The sequence below is a fragment of the Lissotriton helveticus genome, chromosome 4_1 (assembly GCF_964261635.1).
Source record: "Lissotriton helveticus chromosome 4_1, aLisHel1.1, whole genome shotgun sequence".
In the NCBI taxonomy this organism is placed as follows: domain Eukaryota; kingdom Metazoa; phylum Chordata; class Amphibia; order Caudata; family Salamandridae; genus Lissotriton; species Lissotriton helveticus.
In genome coordinates this window covers 1,618,338,129-1,618,353,611 of record NC_136063.1, presented here as the reverse complement: position 1 = coordinate 1,618,353,611, position 15,483 = coordinate 1,618,338,129, and the positions used below count along the sequence as shown (strand labels likewise).

General features: G+C 46.7%; 1 protein-coding gene across 5 annotated transcripts in view; it reads left to right on the top strand.

Moving 5' to 3' along the window:
* Positions 1 to 15,483, top strand: part of BBS9 (Bardet-Biedl syndrome 9) — a 1,968,820-nt gene that overhangs the window by 369,905 nt on the left and 1,583,432 nt on the right. For all 5 annotated transcript variants that reach the window (XM_078688232.1, XM_078688235.1, XM_078688233.1 and 2 more), the window contains one exon: positions 13,728 to 13,911. In XM_078688232.1, the coding sequence (XP_078544358.1) occupies positions 13,728 to 13,911 (184 nt within the window). The remainder of the gene's footprint in view (positions 1 to 13,727; positions 13,912 to 15,483) is intronic.

Genomic DNA, 15,483 nt, shown 5'->3' with positions numbered 1-15,483 from the left:
GTTGCAAGTGATGCTGAGCAGAATAGGGAATATGTCGCTGCCCGCGTCACCCACAGGGGGACATCAGCAGGGCAGCCCCCTTAGTGCCCATTAGTCGGAGCCCCCCCCTCCTCCGTCAGTCCTGGTCGAGGGGGAGGCTCGGGCAGTTCACCTGCCCCTCCCCCGGCTGGGAGCACCAGTGACGTGCATCCGGGGGAGGGCGCGTTGGGGCCGGGCCGAGTACTTAGGCCCCTGTCGCCCAGCACGCGACCTCTTTGCCGGTCGTCTGCCCTCCCGGCTGCCCCTGTCTGGCCGCTGTACCGGTTGTCCTGCGCCTGCCTGCCTCGCACCCAGGGCCGGAATGGCAGGATAGTACCCAGGGTGGGAGATGGTCATGGTGGCGTTCCACAGATTAGGGACAGCCGCCCAAACTAGCTGGAGCCTGTAAAGGGGGTCCCCAGCGAAGCCACCATGAAAATACTACTGTTAGACAAGTGACCCACTAATTTGTAACCCTTGACCATCCTGGTATAAGTATTAGGGTCATAAGGGGTTAACAGGGTCTAACCATCTGCAGGTTGGCACTTCATGAAATATGCAATGTCTTAGGGGACACCTTGCACTATTCCTGCTTACCTGATGTGCCCCCGTTGCGGGCGCCAGGGATAAAAGGAACGTAACTATGAAGTTGTCGGATCAAGGTGGCAAAGTCGTGATGGATATGTTTCTCCCGGAAGTGCAGGATACCCTTGAAGCTGTGGGAAGCAAGTAGGAAGCACAGAGGTGGGGGGCTCTGTCATCGACGGTAGCCTCCACCAGAGCTGTGGCGGAGTTACAGGGCGATCTGGAGGCAGACTGGTACAGTAAGGGTACCTTTGCGGCAGACGGGTACAGTAAGGGTACCTCTGCCTGGCACAGTAAGGGTGCCTGAGCCAAAGACCTGGAGCCGCAAGGAGGTTCCGGGAAAACCACGACGGCGCCCCGTTAGTCCTTTGGGCGGTTGGGGCCTTACCAACCGGGGGTGTGCCATACCACGCTCCGCCCTGAAAGGGGGGGCCGGAGTATAAGACATGATCACGTGATCCACAAGGGGATCAGCAAAGGCTGCACTGTCCGGGCGTCGACCCACCGTGCCGGCTGGCTCTTAAGGCGGGCGGGGCAGCTAGGGGCTGCCTGCCCTGGATCGCCCGTAAGATAACCCACTAAAAAACGTCATACTTTGTGTTGTATGAAAATAAACCTGCAGCAGTTCTTTACCCATAACAATGTGTCCTGTGTAATCTTTATATGGGCAAGTGTATAAAATGCAGGGGGGAGCGGATGACGGTGTGGGCGCTAACATTCAGGCTAGGTGTTACCAGGTCAAAGACACATGGATTTATACTCTGGGCTGACTGATGGCCTCTTTTCTGCTCCTTTTCAACAACTTATTTGGGTCAGTGGATGTGGGGAAGTTGTCTGGGGCGGGGAAGGCGGGGGATGAGAAGTGGAAGAGCCTTCCATGTTCCCAGAGGAGGGTCTACAGGGGCAGGAGGGGGTAGGGTGGGATGTGCTTGTGTCCTCTCCACCTGTCTTGGCCCATGCTCATACTGGCTAGCGCATCCAACTGGTAAAATTGGACCCAGTGTTCCCACACCTGGTAATCCCATAGGTGGAAAATCTGAGGCACCTGTGATGAGGCAGGATGTTCCCTGGGGCCGGTGAGTAACAGAGACACTGTAAACATAACTTTATATATTTCATCAATCCTTCAGTTCCTAGAAGTTGTATACTACTCTCTTGCACCGTGAGGAGGTCACCTCTACTTTTCTCTAGTTAGATAGGGCCCCCCAGGTTCTCTGTTTTGTCAGATTATGGCTGAGGTGGTTTACAAGAGGAATTTATATATTCTAAAGGAAACCATGTGGCCAAGATGGTTCAGAGAGTTTACAGCCACCGCTTGTGACTGCTGTAAACTGCAGATCACAAGTTCGAATTCCAGTAATATTGATAGATTGAGTACCCTTACATTTGGTAGTATTACTGCTCTCAAACACGGCAAACGTGCAGAATGAAGCAATATTATATGTAGCCTGGATAGTCCACGTTGGCATTGCACAGTTCTTACCAAATTGCCTCACAGCTGTACGTAAAACATATGAAAGTGATAGTCACAGAACCACTGCCATTCTTGAACAAACAATCAAAATGTTAAAAAAAATATAGCTCCATATTTTGTGGATGGCTCACTGTGTATTTCAGTCCGCCTTGGGCGTTTCTCACAAGTCCCTGCCGCCGGCTTTCTCCCACTGACTCAGGTTTTGCTCTTAAACGCCATCTGCGCGGCAGGAGCCGAGGAGAGGCCTGGCTTCCAAGGCCGGTTGTTTTGGTCTGGCTACTGGTGGCCCAGCTCCCTTCCTAAGAGGCCCTCTCCGGTTTTACTCTTACTCTGGACCGCATCTGCTTCATTCAGCAGCGCCACTGACCTGAGCGCTGAGGTCGCAAGGTCACTGTTTTGTACACACAGCCTGTGTAATGGTGCTTGGAATTCAATTTAGCCTGTTGAAAGAAGGATGCTTCATTACTTACACTCACCCCTGCGGTATCACCACAGGCTTCATCCCTGCTCGGGATCCAGCCACAGTCTCGCCCACAACTACACGTCATTTAAGTAATAGAATTGCTAAATATTTATTTATGCTTTTTAAACTATTAGTAAGAAGCACGGCAAGAACGCTGCTCACAATAATGCTGAGACCTGCAATAATGGTTATAAGAATATATGTAATAAAGTAACATCTGCTTTACAAGGATATTGCCAGCCCCTGAGGAGTTCTGTGGCCATATTAAGGCGGAAGTGAAGTGAGGAACATGGAGGAGGCTAGCATGTCACATCAACACCCTCTCCTACCTCAATTTATCAGGCCATGGGCCTCTTGTTCGTTCAGGTAAAATAGATCGTACTGTTTCATATAATGTAGACTAAATTTGACCCTTGTGTGGTTGAAATAACACTAATATGGAGCCTGTATTTTCTCGTAACCGCTTTGTTTTGTATTGATTGTTGCATTTCTTTTGAGCTTCACACTCCTGACACAGTTCCACAGTGTTTTGCTGCCATGGCAAGTATTCTGATATGATGGCCCATCATACCTTTGTGGATTTGTGGCTTGCAAGAGCTTGTGATGGCTTGAAATGGCTGGCGACCTCTGCGACAATACAAGTGTGAATTCACAACACTCGCACCCCAAATGCATCTCACGCCTCAAGCGTACCCGAGTACCAGGGCGCATTATGGAGCACCAGACTGTGCTTTAGTACCATCAAAGTAGCACCAATGAGTGCGCTAGAGGCACAGCCACATAATTATTCAATTAAGCATCCACCACCCAGCAATCAAAACCTGTGTAAACTTGAAGTTGGCTCCTCGCATACTGATGAGGAGACATAGATGTGATGACCCAAAAAGAAGGGTTCAGAAAAGGGGGTGGTGATGGACAGAGCATCTGAGTTAAACAGAACACTCATACCCAGTCAAAAGATCAGGGCTTGATCCATCACCGTTTTTTAGCTCACTGCACCATCCCAGCTCAGAACCTGGCTATATGCAAATTAGTCTGACCCTGGCCCAGTGCATCATGGGAACAGGGCAGACCAAACTACCAAGCCAATTCTTTACTGGAAAGGAAACAATCTTCCGGGGACCGGTTTCTGGCATTGCAGCCGTCTTCGGCCCGGCTTGCTTGAATCCTGATGGTGCAGTGAGCAAGGGACTCATGTCTGAGCATACCCTGCCACTCCTATAGTGGCCAAAACGATTCAGAAAAGGGGGTGGTGATGGACAGAGCTTTTGAGTTAAACAGAACACTCATACCCAGTCAAAAGATCAGGGCTTGATCCATCACCGTTTTTTAGCTCACTGCACCATCCCAGCTCAGAACCTGGCTATATGCAAATTAGTCTGACCCTGGCCCAGTGCATCATGGGAACAGGGCAGACCAAACTACCAAGCCAATTCTTTACTGGAAAGGAAACAAGCTTCCGGGGACCGGTTTCTGGCATTGCAGCCGTCTTCGGCCCGGTTCGCTTGAATCCTGATGGTGCAGTGAGCAAGGGACTCATGTCTGAGCATACCCTGCCAACTCCTATAGTGGCCAAAACGATTCAGAAAAGGGGGTGGTGATGGACAGAGCATCTGAGTTAAACAGAACACTCATACCCAGTCAAAAGATCAGGGCTTGATCCATCACCGTTTTTTAGCTCACTTCACCATCCCAGCTCAGAACCTGGCTATATGCAAATTAGTCTGACCCTGGCCCAGTGCATCATGGGAACAGGCAGACCAAACTACCAAGCCAATTCTTTACTGGAAAGGAAACAAGCTTCCGGGGACCGGTTTCTGGCATTGCAGCCATCTTCGGCCCGGCTTGCTTGAATCCTGATGGTGCAGTGAGCAAGGGACTCATGTCTGAGCATACCCTGCCACTCCTATAGTGGCCAAAACGATTCAGAAAAGGGGGTGGTGATGGACAGAGCATCTGAGTTAAACAGAACACTCATACCCAGTCACTGCACCATCAGGATTCAAGCAAGCCGGGCCGAAGACGGCTGTAATGCCAGAAACCGGTCCTCGGAAGCTTGTTTCCTTTCCAGTAAAGAATTGGCTTGGTAGTTTGGTCTGCCCTGTTCCCATGATGCACTGGGCCAGGGTCAGACTAATTTGCATGTAGCCAGGTTCTGAACTGGGATGGTGCAGTGAGCTAAAAAACGGTGATGGATCAAGCCCTGATCTTTTGACTGGGTAGGAGTGTTCTGCTTAATTCAGATACTCTGTCCATCACCATCCCCTTTTGAATCGTTTTGGCCACCACAAGTGTGGAAGGGTATGCTCAGATGTGAGTCCCTTGCTCACTGCACCATCAGGATTCAAGCAAGCCGGGCCGAAGACGGCTGTAATGCCAGAAACCGGTCCCCGGAAGCTTGTTTCCTTTCCAGTAAAGAATTAGCTTGGTAGTTTGGTCTGCCCTGTTCCCATGATGCACTGGGCCAGGGTCAGACTAATTTGCATGTAGCCAGGTTCTGAACTGGGATGGTGCAGTGAGCTAAAAAACTGTGATTTATCAAGCCCTGATCTTTTGACTGGGTAGGAGTGTTCTGCTTAATTCAGATACTCTGTCCATCACCACCCCCTTTTGAACCAAAAAGAAGGGGACACCACTATAAAAGATTAGGCTGAACTCGACCGGACACTCATTCCACTGCCGCCTCATAGTCTGAGTAAGACTGGAAGAGTACTGTGGCGAGTCTATAAGCGTTCAGGCAGCAGCAAATAAAAGATGCTTCAGACAAAGCATATAGTTACAAAACATAGGACAAGCTACTGCCAGGAGTCCTTAAAGTAGAACAGCACCATGCCTAGAAACGTTCAGACCACAAATGAAGGGGTGGACTAACTAGTAGTCAGCTACCAAAGCACTCCCTGATCGACAACTCCATTCTGACCGTTAATAATGTAAACGCCGAGCAGAGAGGGAAGGAGGAATATATCGAACTTCTAGACGCCATTGGAGACGTAGTGGAAACAAGCACTGCAAAAGTCTAAAGGTCTTGCCTATGCAAGAGCTTTCGGCTTTGCCAATATGTTTTAGCCATGTTGTACACCAGCTTGGCTGCTGTTCAGAATGGCTAAAAGTTAGGGGGTAAAGGTGAGGGAAATGGAGTGTTGTAAAGTGGAGCAGAGTGGGGTGTTATGAAGTGGCGTAGGGGTCGAAGGGTGGCGTCGAGGGCCATGGAATGGTGTGGAGTGGTGTCGAGTTTTGTGGAGTGTCATGGAGGGAGAATAGTGGAATATTCTGTCGTAGAGTTGAATGGAGTAAAGTGGCATATACTGGCTTAGAGGGAGTTGCGTAGAGCGTCGTAGAGTGGCATGGAGTGGAGTAGAGTGTTGTACAGTTGAGTGGCTTAGAGTGGAGTAGGGCTTAATGGAGCAGAGCATAAGAGTGTCATAGCGTGGAGTGTCGTAGCTTGGCGTGTCGTAGCGAGGCGTGTCATAGAGTGCAGTGGTGCAGGGTAGATTACAGAGGTGTAGAGTAGAGTGGCATAGAGTGCAGTGGCTTGGAATGCAGTGGTGCAAAACAGATTAGAGAGGATTGGTGCAGGATAAAGTGGCATAGAGTTTAGTGCCGTACAGTGGATTGGCATTTAGTGCAGTAGAGTGGTGTAGAGTTGCGTGGCGCAGAGTAGAGTGCAGTGGCCTTCAGTGCATTGGCACAGAGTAGAGGGGTGTGGAATAGAGTGCAGTGGCATAGAGTGCATTGGTGTAGAGTGCATTGGCATAGAGTACAGTGGTGCAGAGTACAGTGGTACTGTGGTGCATTGTAGAGTGGGGTAGAGTGTACTGGCATAGAGTAATGTGGTGTAGAGTAGAAAGGCGTAGAGTCAAGTGGTGTAAAGTGCAGTGTTATAGAGTGCAGTGAGGCACAGTAGATTAAAGTGGCGTAGAGTTGTGCAGAGTAGAGTGCAGAGAGATAGAAAAGAGTGGAACAGAGATCAGTGGCAGGGGGTGCAGTGTTGCAGAGTAGAGTGTCGTAGAGTGCAGTGGTGTAGAGTAGAGGGGCATAGAGTGCATTAGTGTAGGCTGCAGTGACATCGAGTGGTGCAGAGTAAAGTGACATATAGTGCAATGGTGTAGAGTAGACTGGTTTAGAGTGCAGTGGCATAAAGTAAAGTTACAAATGGGGGTGGGGTCACACACTACTCACACACCGGCGGTGTCGCCCCTAAGAACTCTGTTCAATGTAGTAAAGTGTTCGCGATGCATCATCTTTCGATCTTCTGCTATCTTCGCTGTCTTCGCCATCCCTGGACACGTGTTTCGGGGTATTACCCCTCATCAGCAGGGATAGGCCGTGTACTGGGGTTGCCGATGGCTGCCAATATCTGCCAGGTATAGTACCACTCAGGCGCGTAGGTGCGGGATCCCAGGCTCATCAGCCCGCTGCTCAAGGGAGCTTGATTCAGAAAAGGGGGTGGTGATGGACAGAGCATCTGAGTTAAACAGAACACTCATACCCAGTCAAAAGATCAGGGCTTGATCCATCACCGTTTTTTAGCTCACTGCACCATCCCAGTTCAGAACCTGGCTACATGCAAATTAGTCTGTCCCTGGCCCAGTGCATCATGGGAACAGGGCAGACCAAACTACCAAGCCAATTCTTTACTGGAAAGGAAACAAGCTTCCGGGGACCGGTTTCTGGCATTGCAGCCGTCTTCGGCCTGGCTTGCTTGAATCCTGATGGTGCAGTGAGCAAGGGACTCACATCTGAGCATACCCTTCCACACTTGTGGTGGCCAAAACGATTCAAAAAGGGGCAGACTAATTTGCATGTAGCCAGGTTCTGGACTGGGGTGGTGCAGTGAGCTAAAAAACGGTGATGGATCAAGCCCTGATCTTTTGACTGGGTATGAGTGTTCTGTTTAACTCAGATGCTCTGTCCATCACCACCCCCTTTTCTGAATCGTTTTGGCCACTATAGGAGTGGCAGGGTATGCTCAGACATGAGTCCCTTGCTCACTGCACCATCAGGATTCAAGCAAGCCAGGCCGAAGACGGCTGCAATGCCAGAAACCGGTCCCCGGAAGCTTGTTTCCTTTCCAGTAAAGAATTGGCTTGGTAGTTTGGTCTGCCCTGTTCCCATGATGCACTGGGCCAGGGACAGACTAATTTGCATGTAGCCAGGTTCTGAACTGGGATGGTGCAGTGAGCTAAAAAACGGTGATGGATCAAGCCCTGATCTTTTGACTGGGTATGAGTGTTCTGTTTAACTCAGATGCTCTGTCCATCACCACCCCCTTTTCTGAATCATGTATCAGTACTGGCACTATTTGTCTTAGGGATCTCAGTTTATCAGGCCTGCCCTTTTTCATTTCTGAACAGCATAATGATTCCCTTTTACTAGAAGGTCCTCGAGAATGATCCAAAATTTTACAGACCAGTCAATCAGAATTTATAAAGAGCGGCTAATCACCCGACAGGGTATCCAGGTGCTACCCAGGCAGATCCTTTAGATTTGCTGATATAGACCGCAAATTCTGCCTCTGACTAGTTATAGACACTGTGGAAGAATGCATAGAAGAACAGAACATATTAAATCTAATCCAAGCCGGATTAAGACAAGGGCTTTCCACGGAAGACCATGTTTTGAATTTTCTCACAAAGTGTATAAGTAAAGCATGGTCAAACATTTAGCTGTTTTGGACTTTTCATCAGCTTTTGACCTGCTAGCCAGGGGCAGATTATGGAACAAAATGGTGAACATGGGCCTGGAATCCGCTCTCCAGTCACTTATAAATTAGTCTCCCATGTAGTGGTAAATCAAAGAGAAGTGCTCAGCAGACAGTTTCCAATATCTGGTGGAGTGATGCAAGGCCACTTGCTTGCCCTGCTTCGTTTCTCGCTTTACATGAATGACATCCACAGAAGTCTTGCAAGCCTCCCAAGATGTCCCTGCCATAGAGGGCTTTTAGATGCCATCATTACTGTATGGTGACAATTCCATCCTCGTCCCTCCTACCCCATAAGGTCTTCAAGCACAGCTGACAGTCAAAGAAAAATACTGTACAACAAATAGCCAAAAATAAACTCCCAGAAGTCAAAGATAAAGGTCTTTTAGAAACATTGACACATGGGTAGTGTTTAACATCGGTGTAGAGAGCTTTAGGAAGCTTTCCTTAACCTTTCCAACAACATGAACTGGTAAGCGCACTTTAAGAAGGAACTGAAAAATGAGAGGCATCACTGAACGCTCCTGTTTTCTTGCTCACTTGGGAACAGATTGTTCTAGTAATTAACAAAGTATTATGGTAAAAAGTGAGAATCCAAATAGCATATAGGGCACAACTTTTGGACAGCTAAAATCGGACCACGTGAAGGTAAGTTCTGAAAAACACTCTTCATGCTCCTACTAGGCTTTCGCACTGGAATCCAATGTTGGCTACAGTGTTATCTTTAATAGATGCCGAATGCCTCTGTCCACAATAATGTGTTGAAACACAGGAAGTGAATTAGAAATCAACAAAGCGTGGAAGGAGCGTTTCATCATTAGCCCAGAATTTAAATACACACTTGCATGGACAAAGGAAGCGTTACTCCTTAGCCGTAATACAGACACTCTAGAGCACAGCTTGAAATCTGCATCATTAAAGAGAACTTGCATATTTGTGAAGATAAAATCCAAGTACTGCCAGCAAGATTGAAGACATACAGCAAGTCCAGTGGGGCTATCTGATGGAGGGCTTAATTACTAATAAATAAATAAGCGCCAGGTTCCAATGTATTTCAAGGGAGGCCATTGAACCTTGCCCTTCCTGCTGGTGCTGCCAAATACAGTGCCACCGTTACCAGCCAACCAACGCACTCCAACAATGTGAATTATTCTGTGCCATCAAAATTGTTAGAATGGCCTAGACGAGATACTGGTATTTTAATGTGTATTGGATTTTTACTAATGGGTGGTGGGAAGTACTTGCAGAGCGCCCTTCTTTTATAAAGTCTGAGGGTAAAAATGCTGACATTAGCACAACTGGTTGGTTACGAGCTCTACCACTTGCTCTGTGCCCCTTAGGATGTGTGGTGCAAGAGCTGATAAAAAGGAGGAATTTGAACATGGTGTGAGTACGTAAACATAACATTTTCACAAATTCAAGATGGATGGAATTGGTACCTATGTAACATTTTCCATACCTCTTGTGAGGTCTAAAGTTCGTTCTTGTGACTTGAGTAAGTTGCTACTCACTGGACCTGATTCACAAAGGTAAACATACACTTTTATGTATGTTTATGATTAATAGTAGTTTTACGTCTGCGGAGAATCCACAATCATGGCAGAGACTCCGTACATAAAACGATAGGCCTGTCCAATATTTTTATGGCAGAGTCCTCCTCCTGACTGCAGTCTCTGCCGTCGGAAAATAACTATTAGTAAAATTAAATTTGTTTTTTGTGAATACCAAAAAATAGTAAACTTACACAAAAGTGTATTTTTACCTTTATGAATCAGTCCCTCCATATCTTATTTTTACAGCGATGGCAAGCTCTGGGTAGGACCACAAAAGTGTTGAGCAACCTGTGGGTGCATGGTTGGGAGTTTGATGATTGTAGATGTGCTGTGAATGGGAAAGCTGATGTCACGAGTGGGGTTTCAAACAGGTTAGGTTTTATTGAGATTCAACTTAGCAAAAAAGTGTGTGCTGTTCCCGAAAAGTGTGATAAATAGATGCAGTCTCACTTCAAGCTTCTTTCCATATATTCGTAGTTTGTGTATGTGGTATTGTGTGGCGGTGCTTTGTGATGTTCTGGATAGGTATGCATATATCAACGATGGCCCCTCAATGGTTTCTGGTATTTTTAGTAGAAATATGGGCTTAAACTTTCAGCATTTGATCAGTCTCCTTCAATTTTTAGACCTACTTGGACTGAAATACTGTATAGTCTTAAGGTATGTTTTGGGGGAACAGCCCAGCTTTTCATGCTTTCCTGAATTCCAAGTAGTTTTTGATCATCCTTAGTTTCTTGGGAATAGTGTTCTGCAGTTTGCAGGTGTGTATCAAGAATGTAAATCTATCGGCTACACTGTTTATGCTGTACTGAGGAATGGTTAGTAGTGATGCCAGTCTCTATCTAAGGTTCCACTTTTATATGTGAATGTGAATTTTGATTGGAAAGACTAGTATACTGCCATGTTGTGGGTAATAGGGAGCGCGTTGAAGGATAATTTTCTTACAAGTGACCAGTGTATGGCCGCCAGGGCAGGGGCTTGCTATTGCTTCTGCTCAAGTTCAGTGATTGTCAGCAGCATTCTGGATTCATTGCAGTTTATAGAATAGCCTTTTGTGAGTTCCATGTAGAGTGCAAAGGGATTGTCTAGACATAGAACTAGGGTTCCTGATGCTTGGACTATGTGAATGTGATCTAGGTAAGGAAAGATCTGCTGTAATGTTCCCATGATGCTGAGGGTGCTTTTTTATCTGGTTAATCTCTTTCTTAAGAAACACTTTGGTGTCCATGGTCACTCCTGAACCTTCTACGTCGGCCAATGTAATGGGAAGAGGTCCAATCTTCATTGGCTTTTTGTAGCTGGGTGTAGGAAACTGGCTCCTTATATGAGATATCGAAATGAAAAATATTGTGCAAGGAGTCCAGAGAGTTCCCTCTTGAGTGTACAATCCCAAGGTGCTTTTCTGGAGGGGAGTGTGGCCGAGCAACCTTGGGCTTATCAGAGTGTTGGACATCTGCAAATACACACAATAGTCAATAAATTATACTCCTGACTCAAAAAGGAAATTGCCACCAATTTAAAAAATAACACGTATCTTTATATGTTTATTTAGGCACCAGAATCAATACGATCAGGTAAGTACAATTTTCAATAGAAATACTTTTGTATTTAAGAGGTCGACACTTAGTGCATTTTTCAGAAGCTGCTATGTTGTCTAATGGGAGGAAAAACAAGTATGGAAGTCAGGTACAATACAGTGACTTACGAAACCAATCTCCGAGACTTAAGGTGAGTGGAGGGCAAGGTCAAAGGCTACACCAGCCAGACACCACCAGCGGCACTAGGGTGGCCAGGTGCAGGGGTGCAAAACAGCGTTGGGTGCCCAATGGAAGTCAATGGGGATTGATCTGTGCCAAAAGAGGCTGCAGGCTTTGACTGGGGGTAGTCGATCTGAACCAGCTGGGGGGGGCTCAGGCCTCACGATGCTCAGGGTTGTGGGGACACCTTTGGTCCTCTTCTCCGTGACCCAGGGGCAACAGATGCAGAGGTGTCCTTAGGCATCAGGTTTTTCTTACCAGGAGCAGTTGCAGTAGAGGGGGCCTACGAACAGAGGCTGAAGGCATTGTTGAGAATCTGGAGGGCTCGGGGACCACATTGGCACTTTTGTCCCACTTCAGCTCGCGCTAGGAGGCTTGGGTCCAGAGGTGCTTTCCGGTGTCAGGTCCTACGGTCTTGGAGCCTAACACAGCTCAGTCTTTGGTACCTGCAGGATGCAGGGGAACAGGTTTGCTGTCCCACAGGAATTCTTGGTTCCTGGGTGAAGTACTGGCAGGTCTCCTAGGCGTTGGAGACACAGCAGCTGCAGGACAAGTCAACTTTTGGTGCAATTGTTGAGGTCAGCAGGCAAGCTGGCCTGGTTGATGCTAAGTCAGTTGCTGGATGTTCTGTTCTTGCTCTTTGCAACTCTTAACCATCTTCTTCTTTCAGGTGGGCAGGATCTGCTTCTCTGGTGCCAGGGACCACCCTAAATACTGAATTTAGGGGCATTAGGGTTAGTGTAGGGTAGTTGCCAATGTACTACTTACCCGTGGGATCACTACGCTCCTTATATAATCACTTCCTGTGGGAAGTGGGCATAACCCTGTCCCAGAATTCCTAAGTTTGCCATCTTACAGATGGCCAACTCTAAAAAGTTGTGTCCACTTCAGTTAGCCCACCTTAGGGGTGGTACTGGCCTGAGGGTGGGCATACCTTCCCGACTTGCTAATATTTCCACCTGTCCAGGTGCCAAAGGGCCCTGGACAAAGGGGTTCGGCTTCCTCTCGTGTGAGGGGAGCCAGATTTGCATTTCAAAGGCAGCATCTTCTTGAAAGCTCCCTGGCCTAGTGATGCTAGTCAGCAGGTCATACTATGGGAGGGGGTGGGAACACCCTCTTCCTGAGCAGGCTTTGTTTTTGACCTCCTGAGAGCAAAGGCCCTAACTCTTGGTGGTCAGAAACTCGTCTCTGGCAACAGGTTGGCATAAACCAGTCAGTCAACACAGCAGAGGCTGGCAGGTTTTCAGGGGTACCTCTAAGGTGCCCTCTGTGTGCATGTATTAATACATCAAACACTGGAATCAGTGTGGATTCATTAATACGAGATGTTTAATACCAACCATCTCTATAGTCGGTGAAGCCTTCATGTAGCTGGGAAACTTGTTTTCACCAATGTCCAGTATATGTACTCAAAATGGCTTCCCTGTTCACTTGTACTAGCAGCAATAGGGCTGACCAGCACAGGGGCATATCCGCTCATGCAGTTATGCCCTCACATGTAGTATAGTGCTCTCTGCCTTGGGACTTTAAGGCCTGCTGTAGGGGGGACTTATCCATACTCCATGCAGTGTCTGTGGGCATGGCACAAAGTTTTTTTTTGCCATGTCGTGTTTTCACTTTTGTCTGCACCAAGAAACACAGCCTGCAGTGGCAGTCTGTAGGCGTTTGGTGAGGGGTCCTTTAGGTTGGCACAATTCGTGCTGCAGCCCTCAAGGAGCCTCTTTGGTTTCCTTACTCTAGGTACAGGGGTACCACTTACTGTGAACTTACAGGGAGTGCCAAAGGTATTGTTAATTGCGGTACAATGGTACAGTTGTTGGGAAAGAGATCTGGAAATCGTCTTCAGCTTGTAGATTGAGGCATGAGGTGGTCTATAGTCAATTCAGTGATTTAAACGGACTTTGAAACTGAACATATCAATAAAGTGTATTCAAGGCAGTCCGATCTGTCATGCAAAGAAACGTGACCAAACCTTGGAAAGACATGTATTTGGTTCAGTAGAAAATATGTCAGTGTGTGGAAGACCTTGATTATTTTTCTTGTGAGATAATTTTGTCTTAAAGAGAATTATTTAGTTTGTTGTGCATTTGATCTCTGCTGGTTCAAGCCGTTTCAGTTTGCTGCTCAAATGGTTGCTAACCTGATGGTTTTTGCGTGTTCTTTGCTTTTCTTGTAGGCGGACTGGACTTTAAATATCGGCGAGCAAGCCCTGGATATAAGCATCGTCTCCTTCGGTCAGGCGCCATCCTCTGTCTTTGTGCTCGGTGAGAGAAACTTCTTTTGCCTGAAAGAGAACGGCCAAATCCGATTCATGAAGAAACTTGACTACAGTCCTAGCAGCTTCCTTCCATACTGTTCAGGTTTGTACAGTGTTGCTTAATCGTCGCATGCATCATTACCTAAACCAAACGCAAAGCTAGTGGAAAATTAGACATTCCTTTATTTGTGGGGAAGACATGTTGATGTAGGAAAGATCATATTTGGCAGTTTTACTCTCTTAACAGGAAATATCCCTCTGTACTATACAGTGGCGTGATCCACAGGGAACACCGGAATAGAGTAAGACGGCAAGATGACACTCACCACTGACATCTGCAGTGTTCTGAAGGGCACGAGTAGGAATCCCGGCAACGTAGCCTCAGCCTTCCATCCTACCGATTGTGTAGTAGTAGCATCTGGTCATTACAGTGCCTAGAAATGCCAGAAGTGCGTTTGGACTTGTAGTATAAAAACAAACTACTATTAAGACTATCGCTCCATTGGCATACATTAGGAATGCCAATACAGGAAGTGACTTAACTTGACTTTTGCCATGGATTGCAGACATTTTATATCAAATTTTTTTAAGTCGTCGTTATATTAAAAAATAAAAGAATTGTTAAGTCATAAACGTTCACCTACAGAAGCTTATGGCATGCACAGCACCACGGGCCCTATAGATACTTTCCAATAGAATTAATCACAAGGATAATTATTTATCCTAGAATGCACCTGGTACAGCTACACTGCACAGCTACACTGCACAGCTATACCCACCACCATGTTCACAACCGTCATTGAGCTGTGCAAGCAGATAGCATCAAGCATCACACAGAAGCACATTCAGAATAGTCCAACTCTTGCACCATGATTGATCATCTGAAATGACGCACTAGAACACAACCAGGCCCTTCGGACATAGCGATTCTCTTCTGTCGCGTAGCCACTCATGACAGTAGAGGAGGAATGCAGGTCTTCAAATCACCGACCACGAGTAAAACCGTGACCCCAATAATGATCACAATGTATTTTTATAAACCACTTTCTTTAAAGTCCCTAACAGTTGTAAATAATCAATGTTACTATTACTTTTTTTTACACTTTTTATTGATACTGACTAAACCCAGTCCTGCAAATGACAAAGGAGCAGACTTCACCTATCACAAATCCACTAAGAGCCTTGGTTCATAGCCCACGGTACACTTCATGTCACAATATCATACTATCAATACAATACCAAAAAATGCACAAAATTACAATATGGTGCTCTTCCCACTTTTTAGCGCAATAAAAATCCCTCCACATTAGCAACGCAACACTGACTGATAGCTTAGCAACCAGTGCTGCAAATACAAATATAGTTCTCATCAGTCACAGCAGAATAACATCCTTTCTAAGTCAGCCAGCACTCGACAGACCATCCTATTCTCTTGAGCATCCAACACAGCACCAAAGCCATGCAGATGGCAATGTTGATGCTCTCCAGCAACGTAAGCCACAAATAAACAACCACAACATCTACAGCACAGTTCAAAAGCATAAAACACAACAAATTCACATTACAATGGCCATTAGTGCAATCAGTATCTACCATTACTACACTAGACAACCATTCACTGTATCTAAGCTAAAGAGATGGTGAACTATATCTGTAGCTGTTTGTGGGCCTGTAT